Source organism: Salvelinus sp. IW2-2015, linkage group LG5, assembly GCF_002910315.2.
Source record: "Salvelinus sp. IW2-2015 linkage group LG5, ASM291031v2, whole genome shotgun sequence".
NCBI classification, from domain to species: Eukaryota; Metazoa; Chordata; class Actinopteri; order Salmoniformes; family Salmonidae; genus Salvelinus; species Salvelinus sp. IW2-2015.
This window is the reverse complement of record NC_036844.1, coordinates 28,093,744-28,111,409: the sequence shown is the minus strand read 5'-3', so window position 1 is coordinate 28,111,409 and position 17,666 is coordinate 28,093,744. Positions and strand designations below refer to the sequence as shown.

Below are 17,666 nucleotides of genomic sequence, written 5' to 3'. Positions count from 1 at the left end.
TTGAATGTTCACTATTTTGGGATTTTGAAGCTCAAAACATGTAATTTCATAATGCATGTGTACAAAAATAATCAACTGAAAACCGTGATTTAAAAAAAAAAAAGAATCTAACCAAATGCGAACTCAAAAAGCACTAATCGCTCAGCACTACTAATCAGGTATGTACCTTCTACATCAACTGCAAGCATTCACATGCTGCAAACAAATTAAGAAAATAAAGGAACCAGACGAAGTCATGTCAAATCTTTAATGTATGTAAATAACAAATTATAATCACTGTAGACAAATCCAGGGTCAAAAGCAACAACGACTTTCTTTACACACAGTAATAGGCAGCTACTTGATTTTATTCAATAAGGAAAATAAACTTAACATCAGTGTGTCTAATGGTGCACGGCCCGCATCCTCACTGGTCAGATCCCTCAACCACATCTATTTGGTGATGTTGTTTCTGGGGAAAGAGGAGGATTACAGACAAAGCATATTAAGAGGGAAACAGACAGTAGTGTGAAGAATAACTAGGTACATACTCAGTTCACATTCTCCTTAAAATTAAAAACATTGAAATGAAATACTCTGAGCTGTTACTTGCAACCCTGCTCTGTGTAATCCACGGATGGGAAACTGATGGGGTTGGGCCACAAAAAAAAGGGGGTAAAGGGGGATACATTTAACCCAATCAGAACTCACGAGGGACCGCAGTGGCTCGCGGGTCTACGTTCCTACACACGCAGTCAGCCAGCCTTTTGGGGAGCCCCAAGTGACATTTTGTTGTAAAAAGTTGTTTTAGAGTTCCTTTCCTGCACATTTACACATTTTGCCATGGACGGAGAGAAAGGTTTGCAGTTGAATGTAACTGAGTGGGGGTGACTAACTGAATCAACAGGAGCCCGCCGGTTGGTCATTTTACCATGAGTACTACAATTCAGATAACTGGGCGCTAGACTAATTTACCTTTTTTTTTTTTTTGCAGACACGGGCAAATTGAGTATCAGTCAGTGACTGACATAAGAGAAACTGCTGATGCACAACCAAATTTCAAAATTGCACCTTGTGTATTCTACTATTCATATTCTCAACAGTAAGTTGAGACCCCGACTGAGTTCCTACAAAAAGCGGGGTGCCAGTTGCCCATCCCAGGTTTAATCAATCACAAAAAGTGTCACTGTAATTAGACTAGAAATACATACAAGACAGGGTGAAAGAAAGGAAAAATAAAGAGGTTGGTAAAATACTCACGCATTCATGCTCTTCCCACTCCCACTCAGAACAATGTAGGGGGTTTTCTGTGACTTCTGTTTCTCCTGAAGCAAAGCGACAGTTCCTAGAGGGGTATCACTACTGCTCATCTTCTTCAGCAGCTGATAAGAGACACGTGGGGGGAGAGGTATTTAAATACATACTCGGTCAAACCACTGACTAGACTGGAAGCTTGCTAGGTCATATCCTCAAGAACTCAAATTGGGCAAGCCCTGCAACATGAATTTTCTAGTAAGGCCTGAAAATAAAGTGTTATTAAATTGAAAGCCATATGCGATGAAAAGTATCAGAGAAAGAAAAAAAAAGTTCAGATTTCAGTTAAAATAAATAATAATCTTTGAGTGAGTTTAGTTAGACATACCGCTTCCTCTTCCAGCTTTTTCATCCTCCTCTCAGTCTTCATCTTGCCAGACCCCTTCCCATGGAACCGATGTGAGAGCTGCCGGAAAGCCTAGAGAAAGAATAGGGCTAGCGTGAAATATTCTCAATGAGCACCATTTACCTACATTAAAAACAGCAATTGACACATTTGACAAAATCATCATTCTGCATGTCAATGATTTTAAGGGAATTTTAAATAACAATGTACCTCTTTGGGAGTGAGCTTCCGTCCAGATTCATCCACATACTCAATCTTGACGTCTGGCTTGTAGGCGTCCTTCTCCTTGAAGTCCTGGGTGAAGCCTCTATATTCCTCCCTCCGACTGTACTTGTCATCTATAGTCCTAGAGTTGGAGAAACAAGGATAGAGTATTCCATGGAGGCTAACGTGTTTTCATACATTACACAAGAGCAAACCAGGCTTTGAGCCCCCCCAAAAAAGGTAAATTACTAAATACATGCCATTTTATTTATGTTGTAACTTTTGCAATGTCTGAGAAAGTGGTGATTATTTAACTAGCATATAAGCACAAAAAGTACAGGTAGCTCACATCTTGTCCTCAATGCTGTAGTTATCATTGGGCAGGGCACCGGTAGGTGCACGGACACGGGATATCTTCTGCATTTGAGTGTCCAAGAGACCTAAGGGAGAGAAGAAGAGTATGAGAGCATGAACGAAACTATGGAGATTGGAGACAAGAGGAATAGATAAACAGGACAATCCTTTTCTAAACAAATACTGTCAAAGTGGGGCTGTCTACCCCCAATCTCTTACCCTTATTCTTGCAGAGCGCCAAGGCAGCAGCCAGCCCAGAGTTGACAATGGGTTCTTCATCCAGGATGGTGGTCGAGGCTGTGGCGAACTACGAGATAGGAGAGGCAAGTCAAGCACATCCAGCTGACACATTTTCACTTCAGTAGTTCAGGGGGAAAAAGCTTTGCGTATTCTTATGGGTCATGGTATGTTATTCTCTATATTACCTACTAGAGGACTCCAAAATGAGCACTACTGGTAAATGCATGGGAAATGCATGAGACTACAAGGATGACTCACATCAGGCTGCTTCTGCTCCTCATCCACATTGACGATGCTCCAGCCAACATTCTCATCCCCATCGGAGTCTGAACCGCCAGCGCCGTCTCTCTCCGCCTCCTGCTCGAAATCCTACAACAGAAGAATACAAGAGACAAACCAGTGTTCAAGCACAAACACAGAGCTCATGGTTATTTCAATTCTCCCTACTGAGCACATTAGAATACAATTGGAATCGCTTCCTTGTTCATGAGGTGGTCATGTGCCAATTCTAATGATGTACATCTTTTTAAAACAGTTAGCTATAGCCTGTCTCTTGCACTGTACCCACCATGATGTCCTCCTGGTCCTCTCGGTTTCCCGACAGGCCGTAGGTGGGGATGTCACCCAGAGTTCTGCAGAACTCAGAGGTGGCGTTGAACACAATGTTCAGGTTGTTCTTGTCTTCTTCATCGTCACTGTCGTCCCCTCTTGCAAGCCCTCGGACCTGCTCTGCCACCTGAGGGCCAAGAGAGTGAGAACAATGTTTAAACATTTATTGGTGATTAAATATCACAACAGATTTGTTAGTAATCCACTCAATATTGCTGTTTTCCATTGTCAAAGGAGATCCTATCCAGTATACTGATCTTTGGACACAGTGATATTCTAGGATCGTAAAGAGGAACAGCTCTGAACAGAATGCTCACACCTTTTCCCCAGAGTTTTTGAGCAGTTGTTTCTGTTTGAGTTTTCGCTGTTTCTCCAGCTGCTTTTGCAGCTCCTGCTCTGCCTCGTCCTCCTCCAGCACAGCCGGATCAGGGGGGGTGAAGTTCTCTGAAGGAAAAATAAAGAGTAAGTGTTGTCATAATATTGAAGTAAACCAGACATGTATTTAGCTCATCACTAAACCACTAACAGATGTCTCCCCCACCATCGTCACTGATGTCCATGTCCGCCATCCTGATGTCATCTGACTGTTGGGGTACATCTAGTCCCGGTATGATAACACGCTCCTTCACCCCTTCCTGGCCCTCCTCATCCAACTGCTTGCGACCCCGACCCCGAGCCCTGAAGAAGAGAGAAAGAGTCAGAAAAAATTCTAAAATAAAGGCTACTCTGTCATTCAGATTGAAGCGAAGCTGATGGGAGCAGAACCTGGAGCCAAAGTCGGTGTTGCGTGTGTCGTCTAATTGGAGCTCATCAGGCAATGCCTTCTCCTTCTTCCTGATCTTCCTGACGCGCTGCTTGGTCTTCTTAAAGCCCACCTATAATAACAAAATAAGTAAGAACCTGCCTGTGAATAATGACAACAATTAATGATAACTCATAGTGTGTGAACAATTCTCAAACACACACAGACTTAATATTCAAAAGAAAATGCATTCAAGCATTACATCTGAGACAAGAGCAAACATATCCAAAGGACAGCTTCCAAGGCCCTCTCCAGAGCACCCCCTCCCCACAGCCCTCACCATCTCCTGGGGTGTGTAGTACTCTGAGGCAATAGCGAGAGCAGGCATCTCCAGGGACTGGGCCTGGTTCCTCAGGGTCTCCCTGATGGCCAGGAGCTCCCGTTCCCGTTCCCCCTCAGCACAGCCCCCTTTGCTCAGCCGGAAACTCTTCTTCTTCTCTCCATCAATCTCCTCATCATACTTGCCCAGCACAGTGCGCGGCTTGAACTGCAGAGGTGGACATTGGACAGTGAGATTGAATTAAGCGGTGAGAGTGACATGCCAGTATTTCAGAAATAATGAAAAACGAAGTTGACACTGCATTTCTTACCCTAACCATGTCATCCACACACTCTCGTCCTTACCATAACCATGTCATCCACACTCTCGTCCTTACCGTAACCATGTCATCCACACTCTCGTCCTCTTCATAGGCTTTGTAATCAGGCTTTTTCTTCTTCAACTCCACATTCTTCTCAGCATTTTCTTTGTCCACCAGACCCACATTTACAAGAACATCGCCCCCCTCTTCATCAAGCACACCTGAAAGACACACAAAAGGGCAATGAGTGGGTGGGCATGCACCCCTATTTTTATGATGTGGATCTGGCTTAAGCATGGTCTTCATTAATATATTTGTGTGTTATTGGTAACATTTCAACCTGCTCTCACCTTTGTCTTGCAGTGTAAGAATGACAGTCTCCCCTTCATTAAATGACTCCATCTTGTGCTGCACAGTGAGACCCTTTAGGTCCCGAGAGCTGTAAGCGGCCTATAACAAAGACAAGCATAAGAACATAAGACCTAGAGGCATTCTCTCACATCAGATCACTTGACTCAGTCTGCACAGAATCAAGACATAAAGTGCCTCCCTTAGGGGTAGTGACTTTACAGGGGGGGGGGGGGGGGGGGGGGGGGGGGGGGGGGGGGGGACTGGCATATTGCCGGAATGCTGTTTATATCTAGCTTGCAATCACACACACAAACCAGTAAGTTAAGCAGTTGAGATATTCAACACGAGAAGATTTGACCTTGTTGGTCTGTCCAAACTCCTCCTCCACCAGATTGCTCACACCAAACTCCTCATCCATCTCCTGTAGAAGCTTGGCCTATAGGGAAAGAACGGAAATAAAGGAACCAATTAAAAACTGAGTACAAAATAACATCATGACTAATACACACAAACAGCTCCCTTCATCTCACAGCCCTCCTCCTTCCCCCATGGTTCCCACCCTACTCACTCTCTTCTCTGCCAGTTCTTTCTCTTTGGCCATCTTCCGGCTCCTCTCAACCCAGGCAACAGTGTCATCCAGCCAGTCTTCTTCTGCTAAGGTCTTCACTTTCCTGAAAACCACAGCAGGAGAGGAAGAGAAAAAATAAATGAATTGAATCACTAACTACTATAGTCCAAGTTGGTTTATGTACAGCCTTCCTGCCATTTAGACCTTACCCCAGTTTCTTATTGAGGAGCCTCTTTTCCTTCAGAGCTGCCAGTTTCTCCCGCATCTCTTTCTGCTGTTTAATGTACACTGGGTTGATCGTCTCTGCAACAATTGGCTGCTCCTTCGTGCCGAGCTCTGGGGCAGCAGACAGGGAGGGGTGAGTCAGTAAAATGACAAATCAGCAAGTCTCACATGACCTTACTACTACAAACATGGTCATCTAGTTCTAGTCAGAGAAGTAACATGGCTTAAGTTTGCCTCACCTTTAGTGGTGTCAGTCATTTCCAGAGGCTTCAGACCAAGCTTGGCCCTCAGCTTGCTGTTAGAAAGAAAACCAGGGAAGAGTTATTCAGAATTGACCACCATCAGTGCGCCATCATTCAATGTCTGTCTTTCACTTACTTTGTCTCTTCAATGGTAAGCGAGGCATCTCCACTTGCAGACTGTGGTGCAATTTCTAGAGGAAAATAACAATTTAAGTCAACAACACAGGAGAAAACCTGGCATCTTCGATGTCATATATGCAATAGGTCAGACTATTTAAGCACTAAGGCCCGAGGGGGTGTGGTATATGGCCAATATACCACAGTTAAAGGCTGTTCTTAAGCACAACATAATGTGGAGTGCCTGGATACAGGCCTTAGTCGTGGTATACTGGCCATATACCACAAACCCCCGAGGTGCCTTATTGCCATTATAAACTGGTTACCAACATAATTAGCAAAAATAAATGTTTTGTCATACCCATGGTATACATTCTGATATACCACGGCTGTCAGCCAATCATCATTCAGGACTCGAACCACCTAGTTTATAATTGAGTGTATTGCGCACTGATAAGATGTAGTTATGAATGTTTGTGTATGTGGAAATCTGCATGACTGATGTATTTACCTGTGCCCTCACATCCGGGCTCCACTTTTTCTTTCTTTACGCGAGGCTCCCCAGTACTCCTCTCCCCTTTACTGCGACCGTCTCTCTCGGAACCCCGTCCACTCCTTTCCTTCGATCTGGACCGTTTCCTTTTCTCCCGCTCTCGGTTGCTATCTCGTTCCTTGTCCCTCTCCCGGTCCTTATGACGGTGTTTTTTGTGTTCGCGGTGACCACGTTCTTCGGCATCCTTATCTTTATCACGGCCCTTTTCCTTGTGTTTTTTCGACGAACCCATCTTCCTTGTTATGTTATGTAAAAGTGCTTGCTAGCTAGTTAAAAAAAAATATATACTACTAACTTTACCTGTCCGTATGCAACAGTTAACGTTTATATTCGCTAGCTAAGGTAACGTGCCAGCGATTGTTGACAGTCAGTAGACGATTAAGATATTTTATTAAGTTATATGGCTAGAGAAAAAACGTAAAACTATAGTCAAAAACATTGCTCGTAAAACCCCATCTCAGGGCAAGCTGCAACAAATTGTTTAAGCAAGTCTTTACTTACGTGTGAACAAAAACACAAATCGCACTGGAAACGAGTGGACGACTTGAGAATGACCTTTTTAAATTTATTTCCGGGGTCAAATGAAACGTCACTTCAGAACAAATACTTTTTGTTGTTGAATGAACTATGTGAGAAAACCGACTCCTGATACTTCCATCTGAAGTACACGAAGTGATTTCGTTTTCCCTGGATTGTGTTGAATAAGTCTATTTGCAGGTAATATTTTTGAGTTATATTTGTGGTTTTGATGATAGCCTACTGTTGTGAAAATACCAACTTCACACTGTGACATTTTGTTTGACACAGTGAAGTAGAGTGAACTAGGCCAATGTTTTGTTGAAAATAAAAATAGGTGAAAAATAATATTTTTAAATAAATAATATTTTTATTTGCAAGTCTCATGATATATGATATTGTGTCATACAAAATCTATGACTATGTTATTAAAAGTTTGTATTTTCATATACATAACATGCCACTTGAGAATAGCCAGCACAAATACCGTATGGTTAAATTGTAAAAAGCCTATAACAACTACTTCTCAATTTCACATAAATAAATGTGTTTCTATCTACATGTGAAATACAATTATTTATTTATTTGAACATCAAGCAAAAAATTCAACTGACAGTTGAATTGATTTTATTGGAATTGGAATGAAACAGACTTAAAATGTCTTGATGACATGTTCTGAGACAAGTAAATTAAGTAACTTAAGCACAGAGGATTGAAGCTATGGTCACCATTGCCCTAATGGCAGTGGTGGAAAAAGAGCCCTATTGTCATACTTGAGTAAAAATAAAGATACTTTAATAGAAAATGACTCAAATAAAAGTGCAAGTCACCCAGTAAAATACTACTTGAATAAGTCTAAAAGTATTTGGTTTTAAATATACTTAAGTATCAAAAGTACATGTAATTGCTCAAATATACTTAATTATCAAAAGTATAAATCTTCTCAAATTCCTTATATTAGGCAAACCAGGCGGCATGATTTTTGCTTTTTTAAATTTACGGATAGCCAGGGGCTTACTCCAACACTCAGACAATATTTACAAACGAAGCATTTGTATTTAGTGAGTCCGCCAGATCAGAAACAGTAGGGATGATCAGGGATGTTCTTTTGATAAGTGCATGAATTGAACCATTTTCCTGTCCTGCTAAGAATTCAAAATGTAACGAGTACTTTTGGGTGTCAGGGAAAACGTATGGAATAAAAAGTACATTATTTTCTTTCGGTATGTAGTGGAGTAAAAGTTGTCAAAACATAAATAGTAAAGTACAGATACCCCAAAAAACGACTTAAGTAGTACTTTAAAGTATTTGTACTTAAGTACTTTACACCACAGCCTAATGACCGTGGTCTGGTGGTCTAGTTTCTTCAGCATGGTGAGGGTGGACTCTGCAGCCGCCTCCATAGTGTGAGCATCTCTTTAGGGTTTCGCTTATGAACCAGTAGCACAGAGCTGTAAGAACAAGGCTTCTCCCTCTCTGTTTCTGGGAGATCAAAGGTATAAAATCCAGGGTGATGGATGGGGGCCACCCCAAGTCTGTGGAGGCACATGCCCAGATACACATCATCGATGGGGAACAGATGCACCCTCTCTGACACTTGTCTCAGACGCATAGCAAGTGCACCAGAGTACACCACCCCTCCTCCACCAGCATATGGTGGGTATGCACCTTTGTAAAAACTCTCTGAGATATAGTATTTGGTGGTTGGCTGTCGGTTTGGCATTGCATTCTGAATTACATCCCCCACAAATAAATCCTTTATCTTCTCAGTTTTGTTCCTATCTGCGCTCCACATGCCGTTCTCCTCCCTCTGTTTATGCAGGTAGTCCAGGAGAGAACTTGTCCTAACAAAAACATCATCATCACCCTTGAAGACAAACTGTGCCCCTGGACAGTGGTTCTGAAGCCAATGCCAGAAAAGCAGATCTTTCAGGGTCAGGTTAAAGAAAGTGTCCCTGAAGTCCCACTGCAGGATGTCCCCATACTGCTGGCTCTCCAGCATCAGGAGGCCCCCAAGGTCTGGGTGAGGGCCCGTTGTCGAGTCCTGTCTACCCAGCAGAAAGACTGTGCGCACCAGCCCACCTCTCCCCCCGAGCTCCCCCTTCACCCAGCCACTTCTCCCCCATGTTTCCCGGATAGCCTGCCTGTTTTCAAAGTTACCCACCTGGGATTTGATGGCCATTAGCAGCATAGGTAGCTCCGGCCCAGTGCTTTCATTGCCAGCACACACTCTGGGCTGGTTCATGAGGAAGGGGTACACCCTGCAATGCATGGACTGGACGAATGCCCTCATCTGCTCTGGCAGGGTATTGAAGTCAGGTAGGTGAGGCAGCCAGCACTTGTCTGGGCCACAGTCTGAGGAGACCTCCATCTCTGGTGGCTGAGTGCTAATCCTTGTGATCATACCTGCAGTTGAGTTGCCCCTCAAAATGGGGTTATGGCGCCGGTCCCAGAGATGCTGAAGCTGGTTCCACAAAGCACTGTCCTCCAGGCGAAGGTTCCAGAAGGGGCCCAGGGGATGGGAGGCCAGTGCCCCAGAGTTGGCAGAGACCCCTGGGGCAACAAAGTGGACAGGTAGGTGGGGAGGGGAGTAGGATATGGATACAAATATGGACACCATGATATAAACCAGGAGATGTCCCATCATCACACAGGGCATGAGGCAGAGGCACAAGATCGTTCCATTGCATCGGCATCGGGCCATTGGCTGCTGCATGCAGTAGGACATGAATAGAAAGAATGAAGAGAGAGAGAGAGAGCGAGAAATAGAGGAGGGGGGGTTAGCAACTCACTGGCAAAAAAAACATGAGCATATAAACGGGTTAAATGAAGAGCATAAGTAGTTATCAAAATGAGGTACTTTGTTTTATTAATGTGAGACCAATAAGGGGATACAGCCAGTCAGAACTAGAGGCAACTGCAGGTCTCTGAGGGTCAGTGTCCTAGGTGATGCTCCAGAGAGGCTTGTTATCTGTGCTTGGCCAAGGACTCAGAGCATCACACAGCCCAAGATATTTACATCATGTACCTTTCAACACAACATTGATTAGGAAAGCTGAAGGTATACCTTGTTTCCTATTCCTCTCAAAGTTGGTGAAAATAAACTAACAAACATCCAGTTCCAGAGATATAACAACTTCCATGTAATACTAATTTCAAGGTTATTAACCCACATAGTTTTGTCTACATTTTGCTATTGTGAATGTATGTTTGCCATCATGAACCCCCCCCCAAAAGATCAACAGTCACATACAACTTAGAGGTTATAATGAATACATTTGGAATAATATCCTAAAGACAAAATGTAGACCTACATTATTAGCTAAAATAAGGTTTCCATTACAACCGATTACATTAGCATACTGTTGTTCATTTTATAACAAGACTAAGGTCAGGAGTAACTTACAAAATGTACTGTAGGCTCAGGCGTGGAGAAGACGTGAGCGTCAGTAGAGGAAAGAAAATGTTATAGAAGATCCATCATTTTGACTATTCGATCCTCTTATGCTTTTCTGCTTCTTTAGTGATGGCTGTAGACTAGGTTTACAGTAGCGTCTTCTAAGAAGTCGAATACATAATAAACTAATATTAAACATTGAATTAGAAAATTAACACCAGCAAAGTACAATAATCGAGCAAGCTGCATAAGTTGTTCATAGGCTAGTCAACATCCCAAGATTTAAGAAAATCATGACGCCTCATTTATCCATTGGTAGGAAAAGGAAAAACAAAATTGCCCATATTCTTTCCTACCGTCCCATGGAGTTGAATCAAAATAATTATATGAATTCTTAGCTTTGGTTAGCATTGTGTTCAATAGGTATCATTCATAGAGCTTGAAGAATGCAGAAGAGGCTCCGCAGGTGAATTCACCACAAGTCAGCATTTGCACGTACGTTATGGATGGATGGCAACAAGGTAGAAGGTAAACCACACCCATAGGCCTACGACATCTGTCACGAGGGTTTGAAATATGAGGCCACCCACCCACCACAAACACAAACAGTCAAATTCCTCCAAGCAGTAGGCTTATTGTAAAAATCATGGTATTTACAATTCACAGACAACCTAGTTTCGTTCAGCATAGTTGTTTAACATATACATTCAGATTTGCATTGTTCTGATTGCAGAATTGTATTTGACTATATGGTTTGATTGATGGATATAGACATAATAAGGGCAGCTTCATAATAATATATCATACTTTTTAGAGGACAACAGCCTATAGAGGACAACATGTCTGCAGCTATAAGGTCATAGGCTAAGTTGAGTTTGAATGTCAAAGATTACTTCAAAATTGACACTTCTTTTCTCATGATATGGATTGTGAACATATAGCCTACTGCCTCAAGCTTCACCACTATCTCTCTTTAGTTTTAACACACACGGAAAACACACATTGTACAAACCTGAATAAAACTCCCTTCCTCTAAGGCCATTTTAGTTTTAGCACTTTCGTGTTAACTGCATTGAGGGACACCCGTATCAGTATAATTTCTCTACCCCTTGATTCCTTGCCGGTCTATGGCTCTCCCTCCTCTCGCCCTGTCCCTTTTGCTCACTGAAACCTGCCATGGCCCATTCCCTCTCTTCCCTGACATCATCAGTTTGTATGCAACGATGGAACCAAAAATGGACCAAGGACTGAGGTCCTTGGCAAGGCAACATCAAGTGTTTCCCAGTTTCACTCTGCCTGTACCTGTCTACTATTGTTGGCTGGAGATGCTGTTGTCACACAGATCACATGCAGTGGATGTGAGTCCCAGAGTGGGGCTGCTGATTGATCTGCCCCCAGGGTACCTAATCACACCACCCTGCCTCCCAACCAACACTTATGTAATGGTGAACAGGGTGTATCCGGGTTCAGTGAAAATCTGAATCATCAATGGCAATCTGACAGTCCCACTGACTGTATAATGTAACTGTTCGATAATTTCCAAACTGGCACTCATGGCTTGAATGTCCAACAGTCACTGGGGAGAGAGCAGCAGCCTCTGTGCTTCTTCAGAGTATCACTCACTAATGTGCCGTTATATTAATAAAGTATTTTTTTGTGTTGATTTCACCTTCACATGTGCACATTTCCAGTTAACAAAGTCCACAATATATACACTGAGTGTACAAAATATTAGGAACACCTTCCTAATATTGAGTTGCACCCCTTTTGCCCTAAGAACAGCCTTAATTCACCGGGGCATGAAGTACCATGTGTCAAAAGCGTTCCACAGGGATGCTGGCTCATGTTGACTCCAATGCTTCCCACAGTTGTGCCAAGTTGGCTGGATGTCCTTGGTGGTGGACCATTCATGATACACATGGGAAACTGTTGAGCGTGAAAAAGAAGCATTGCAGTTCTTGACACAAACTGGTGCGCCTGGCACCTACTACCATACCTCGTTCAAAGGCACTTACATATTTTGTCTTGCTCATTCACCCTCTGAATGGCACACATACACAATCCATGTATCAATTGTCTCAAGGCTTAAGACATCCTTCTTTAACCTGTCTCCTCCCTGTCATCTACACTGATTGAAGTGGATTTAACAGGTGACATAAACTAATTACTAATGTTTTGTACACTCAGTGTATATATACTGAACAAAAATATAAATGCAACATGTAAAGTTTTGGTCCCATGTTTCATGAGCTGAAATAAAAGATCCCAGAAATTTTCCATCTGCACAAAAAGCTTATTTCTCAAAAATGTTGTTCACAAATTTGATTACATTATTGAGCATTTCTCCTTTTCCAAGATAATCCATCCACCTGGCAGGTGTAGCATATCAAGAAGTTGATTAAACAGCATCATGATTACACAGCTGCACCTTGTGCTGGGGACAATAAAAGGCCACTCTTAAATGTGCAGTTTTGTCACACAACACAATGCCACAGATGTCTCAAGTTTTGAAGGAGCGTGCAATTGGCATGCTGACTGCAGGAATGTCCACCTGAGCTGTTGCCAGAGGAATGAATGTTCCTTTCTCTATCAAAAGCCGCCTCCAATATCGTTTTAAAGAATTTGGCAGTACGTCCAACCGGCCTCACAACCACAGACAACTTATAACCACGCCAGCCCAGGACCTCCACATCTCGCTTCTTTACCTGCGGGATCGTCTGAGACCAGCCACCCGGACAGCTGATGAAACTGAGGAGTATTTCTGTCTGTAATAAATCACTTTTGTGAGGAAAAACTCATTCTGGTTGGCTGGGCTTGGCTCCCAAGTGGGTGGGCCTATGCCCTCCCAGGCCCACCCATGGCTGCGCCCCTGCCTAGTCATGTGAAATCCATAGATTAGGGCCTAATTAATTAATTTAAATTGACTGATTGCCTTATATGAACTGTAACTCAGTAAAATAGTTGAAATTGTTGCATGTTGCGTTTATATTTTTGTTCAGTATAGATATGGATTTTTCATGTGTGTGCCATTCATACATAAAAAGTCATACTAGAAAGTATTGCTACAACAGATTCACATGGTTTGATGTAAAAAAAAATGTATTCCAATAAACGGTTCTGGTTTTTCATATTTTCCAGAAATGATACACAGTGGATGATTTTATATTCCAGCTATCTGTTTTTGTCCTGCACATGTTTTGGAGTGCAATCATGGCTGCAGAATCATTATCCTCTCCCTTTTACTTGTCCTTCATATACAATGGGTAGATGGTTCTCATAACATTCAGCATTGTAATCCTGTAATCAACCATTAATATTGTTGGTATTAACATCACTGATTATTATTGTCGCTGAACAGCAATATCACAGTTTCTTTATCACAGTAAGTTGTAGGACAGACGAATGTTCTCAAACATAAAGATTCTCCCCCTGAGCCATCAATTACGAACAGGATGAAAACCATACAGTTTGTATGCGTGTGCACACGGTAATACTGATATAGATCAACACATTTACATTTTAGTCATTTAGTGGATGCTCTTATGTAGAGCAACTTACAGGAGAAATTAGAGTTAAGTTCCTTGCTCAAGGGCACACACATAGATTTTTCATCTTGTTTTTTCATCTAGCGACCTTTCGGTTACTGGCCCAATGCTTTTAACCGCTAGGCTACCTCATGCTACATCCTTTCTCATGCACCGTGGCATTGAGCAGGTACACTGCAGTCTGGATTGATCAGAGGAAATATAAGCAGGGTTGAGAACATGCATGTCCAGATCGTATCAGTCGTTCTTAGTAAAATTCACCACTTTCCATCAGCTGAATGTGATGCTCTGATCACGCCTGCCTAACAAAGCAGCATCATATTAATCACATTGCACTCCATACAAAGATCACTGATCAAAGTTCCAGGAAGATAAAACTGTACACACAGGGAAGGGGACCCATTACTACAATATGAAAATAGTATTATCTGTTCATGAGAATCAATTGTTCAACGGGTTGGACAAAGTGAGAGTGTTACAGCAGAGTCATCAGAGGCTGTCGGAACTGACCTTTTGATCTCCCAAGGAAGCAGAGCAACAGGGTGAGAACACTACAGAACAGTTCTGATAGTTTCCTCACATATTATGGACAGTTCTTACCCTCCTCATTAATAAAGGAGGATGTCTCCAATTTGTCATCTGTCCATCAGACGGTTATCAGCATCATCCTTGATGTCAATATTTGGAACAGGAAATAAGAGAACAGTAGAAAACAAGCCTTCAATACATACATGAATAGATGTAAAATCACACAAATCATCAATTCACAGATTTACAACAAGTTCCAAGGAAATCATACAACAGATCTTTGTTTAAATTGTTTGCTTCTTTTCATGTGCAAACTACAAATGGAACAGTCTTTACTCATCACATGACAAATTCGGTATTAAGTCCTTTGCGTTGCGTGAACAACAGGGAAAATGTTCAAGAAGCAATCAGAGATTAAAGTTTTCTTTCCTTTATCTAATGTATGACTAATCATTTTACCTCAGGGGAGCTTCTAAATTGTGTGGATGCCTGCTTTGCGTAAGCCCTGCATCTCTTTGACAAGGCTCATTCACAATAGATCCCATTAGAAAGATGTAATTCAGATTAACTTAAAAGAACTGCAGGAAGAGAAACTCATTGTGGAGGTCACAGTGGAGTATGGCGTGTTGACACACAGCACACCTTTAGTGAGGTCTGGTGAGTGATTGAATAATACAGAGCAAGACTAAGCGCAGCTGGAGGTCATTGTTTCGGAAATACCTGGTAAAGGTAAGATGACTGGAAGAAGCACTGATGAACCATTTACAGAGATCCACAGTCAAGAACTCACTCAGATGCACGTACACACAAATGTGTGTACACCATGAACAAAAAGAAATGTAGAAAAAATATAGATCAACACATCATTACGAAGTTGGCAGGGAAAAAAATCCCAGAATCAATTACGTATTTAGAGACCAAACTATTTAACTGCAAAATGAATATGAATGGATGTTACATTGCTTTGGAAGACCAAACTATACACAGTTTAACCAAAGGCATTCTTGGTTTTAAGATTTCAGATTTCTTGCATTTCTTACCTAAATGTGTTTATAAATTTGGAAAAAGGGCTACTGGCAGTTTTTCGACCAAAATGTGTTGAGGGAAATTATGGTTTTATAGCAAAACACTTATGGCATAAACTGATTCAGGTTGAACCTCTTTATCCTATAGAACACTTATATGAAAGCCATAATCCCAAGTACAAAAGTTCAAGTTTTAAATACACATATTGTTGTTCTGGTGTTTCTTACAGCAGCAACACCCACCCATGAGCTAGGTTTTGTCTAGCCAATCACAGAGCACCCTCATCAAACTGAACCCTTTGTTATGTCTTGAGGTTGGGGACGAACTAGGTCTTTCTGCACCGAAATCAAATTAAACAACCATCTACAGTATAGGGGTCAAATAATCAGACAAGTGTGTGTGAACACCAAGAGATCGTTAATATAATCTATGTCCACATGTCATACATAACAGCACCTTAATAGATCATAATTTGCAATAATGATCAGTAAATGTAAAATTTGTGAAAAGGAACCAAGGCATTGTCAGATAGACAGGAACTCATGGGCAACTTAACAACCCTCCATATTAAATACAAGGATGGGTCTAACCTTAAGGACCAAGGCTGAGAACTATAACCAATATGCAGGAAGAGTGGGATTCACAGTGTACTCAATGATAAAGCTTTTCACGGATTAAATCAATATTTCTAAAAGAACAATGCATAGTATTGTAGTAAAAGAGATTCAAACCTATAGAGGCAGATAGGAGTACAGAGCAGACACTGTAGGGCTAAAGAAGGGATAAGGCGTCACGTCAGAAGATAAGAGTAAAAGGGGCATCATTTTAAGTCTGCTACAAAGGATTGCCCCTTTCTGTTATCCTGAGCACTGTATAACATGGTATACAGCTGGGCTCTCCAACCCTGTTCCTAGAGAGCTACCATCCGGTAGGTTTTCGCTACAACCCGAATCTGGCGCACCTGATTCCAATAATTAGCTGGTTGATAAGCTGAATCAGGTTAGTTACAACTGGGGTTGGAGCGAAAACCCACAGGAGGGTATCTCTCTAGGAACAGTGTTGGAGAGCCCTGGTATACAGAAACATGGTATAGCTGAAAACAGCTTGAGGAAATAAACGAATCAGGAAGAACTAATGAACTGAAGACCAGGATGGATGCATGAATGGATAGATAAAGATAGATGAGCAGATAAACAGGAAGACAGACAAGGCAGATAAAGGCATGGATACTATCAAAAGATTAGGATTGTTGAACTTTGAAACATGGATACTATCTAAACAATAGGATAGTTCAACTTTGTATTACATTTTCATACACAACCAAATAGTTTGGCTGTGGACCTCAAAAGTCCTCAGTTTGGCAATCACTGGATTTAATTAATTCAATATAAATCAATAAACTGGTCTAAAAATACAACTTAAAAAAAAAACAATAAGTATTTAGGCCATGGATGAAATGGAAACGTTGACAAGGATTGTCTCTCTGCTGCCTTTCTGTCTCATCTTTCAAGTCTGATTTTCATTACTAGTGTATGTTTCACAATTGCGAGAAATGATCAAGAGTATTTTCTATATTCCCTCTGTTGTCTTGACTTCCTTCTCAGTAATTCATGTTACATTTTAACACATACAGTGGGGAGAACAAGTATTTGATACACTGCCGATTTTGCAGGTTTTCCTACTTACAAAGCATGTAGAGGTCTGTAATTTTTATCATAGGTACACTTCAACTYTGAGAGACGGAATCTAAAACAAAAATCCAGAAAATCACATTGTATGATTTTTAAGTAATTAATTTGCATCTTTTATATGGCAAGACATAATATTGATCACCTTCCAACCAGTAAGAATTCCGGCTCTCACAAGACCTGTTAGTTTTTTCTTTAAGAAGCGCCTCCTGTTCTCCACCACATTACCTGTATTAACTGCACCTGTTTGAAACTCGTTACCTGTATAAAAGACACCTGTCCACACACTCAATCAAACAGACTCCAACCTCTCCACAATGGCCAAGACCAGAGAGCTGTGTAAGGACATCAGGGATACAATTGTAGACCTGCACAAGGCTGGGATGGGCTACAGGACAATAGGCAAGCAGCTGGGTGAAAAGGCAACAACTGTTGGCGCAATTATTAGAAAATGGAAGAAGTTCAAGATGACGGTCAATCA

At 41.7% G+C, this 17,666-nt stretch overlaps 2 protein-coding genes across 2 annotated transcripts; both read right to left on the bottom strand.

Moving 5' to 3' along the window:
- Positions 1-233: 233 nt before the first annotated feature.
- LOC111964176 (U4/U6.U5 tri-snRNP-associated protein 1) lies at positions 234-7,053 on the bottom strand. The gene is made up of 20 exons (XM_023987946.1): positions 6,444-7,053; positions 5,952-6,006; positions 5,813-5,868; positions 5,558-5,684; positions 5,349-5,451; positions 5,139-5,216; positions 4,780-4,879; positions 4,505-4,650; positions 4,129-4,335; positions 3,812-3,921; positions 3,588-3,724; positions 3,366-3,490; positions 3,006-3,173; positions 2,696-2,806; positions 2,417-2,504; positions 2,193-2,283; positions 1,850-1,985; positions 1,622-1,711; positions 1,240-1,361; positions 234-451 (listed from the first exon to the last, which is right to left on the bottom strand). The coding sequence occupies exons 1-20, from the start codon at positions 6,715-6,717 to the stop codon at positions 433-435; spliced, it is 2,343 nt and encodes a 780-aa protein (XP_023843714.1). The 5' UTR covers positions 6,718-7,053; the 3' UTR covers positions 234-432.
- Positions 7,054-7,485: 432 nt separating this feature from the next.
- LOC111964175 (N-acetyllactosaminide beta-1,3-N-acetylglucosaminyltransferase 2) lies at positions 7,486-17,295 on the bottom strand. Its single transcript, XM_023987945.3, has 2 exons — positions 10,408-17,295; positions 7,486-9,711 (listed from the first exon to the last, which is right to left on the bottom strand). The coding sequence occupies exon 2, from the start codon at positions 9,703-9,705 to the stop codon at positions 8,368-8,370; it is 1,338 nt and encodes a 445-aa protein (XP_023843713.1). The 5' UTR covers positions 9,706-9,711; positions 10,408-17,295; the 3' UTR covers positions 7,486-8,367.
- Positions 17,296-17,666: the final 371 nt, after the last annotated feature.

Bases quoted from the DNA above. Each gene is read 5' to 3' on its own strand.
- LOC111964176 (XM_023987946.1), bottom strand. From the start codon at position 6,717: ATGGGTTCGTCGAAAAAACACAAGGAAAAGGGCCGTGATAAAGATAAG. The intron at 4,651-4,779 runs GTGAGAGCAGGT...TGTGTCTTTCAG, and splicing joins TCTTACACTGCAAGACAAAG to GTGTGCTTGATGAAGAGGGG. The intron at 1,986-2,192 runs GTGAGCTACCTG...CTCCAACTCTAG, and splicing joins TACAGCATTGAGGACAAGAT to GACTATAGATGACAAGTACA.
- LOC111964175 (XM_023987945.3), bottom strand. From the start codon at position 9,705: ATGGCCCGATGCCGATGCAATGGAACGATCTTGTGCCTCTGCCTCATG.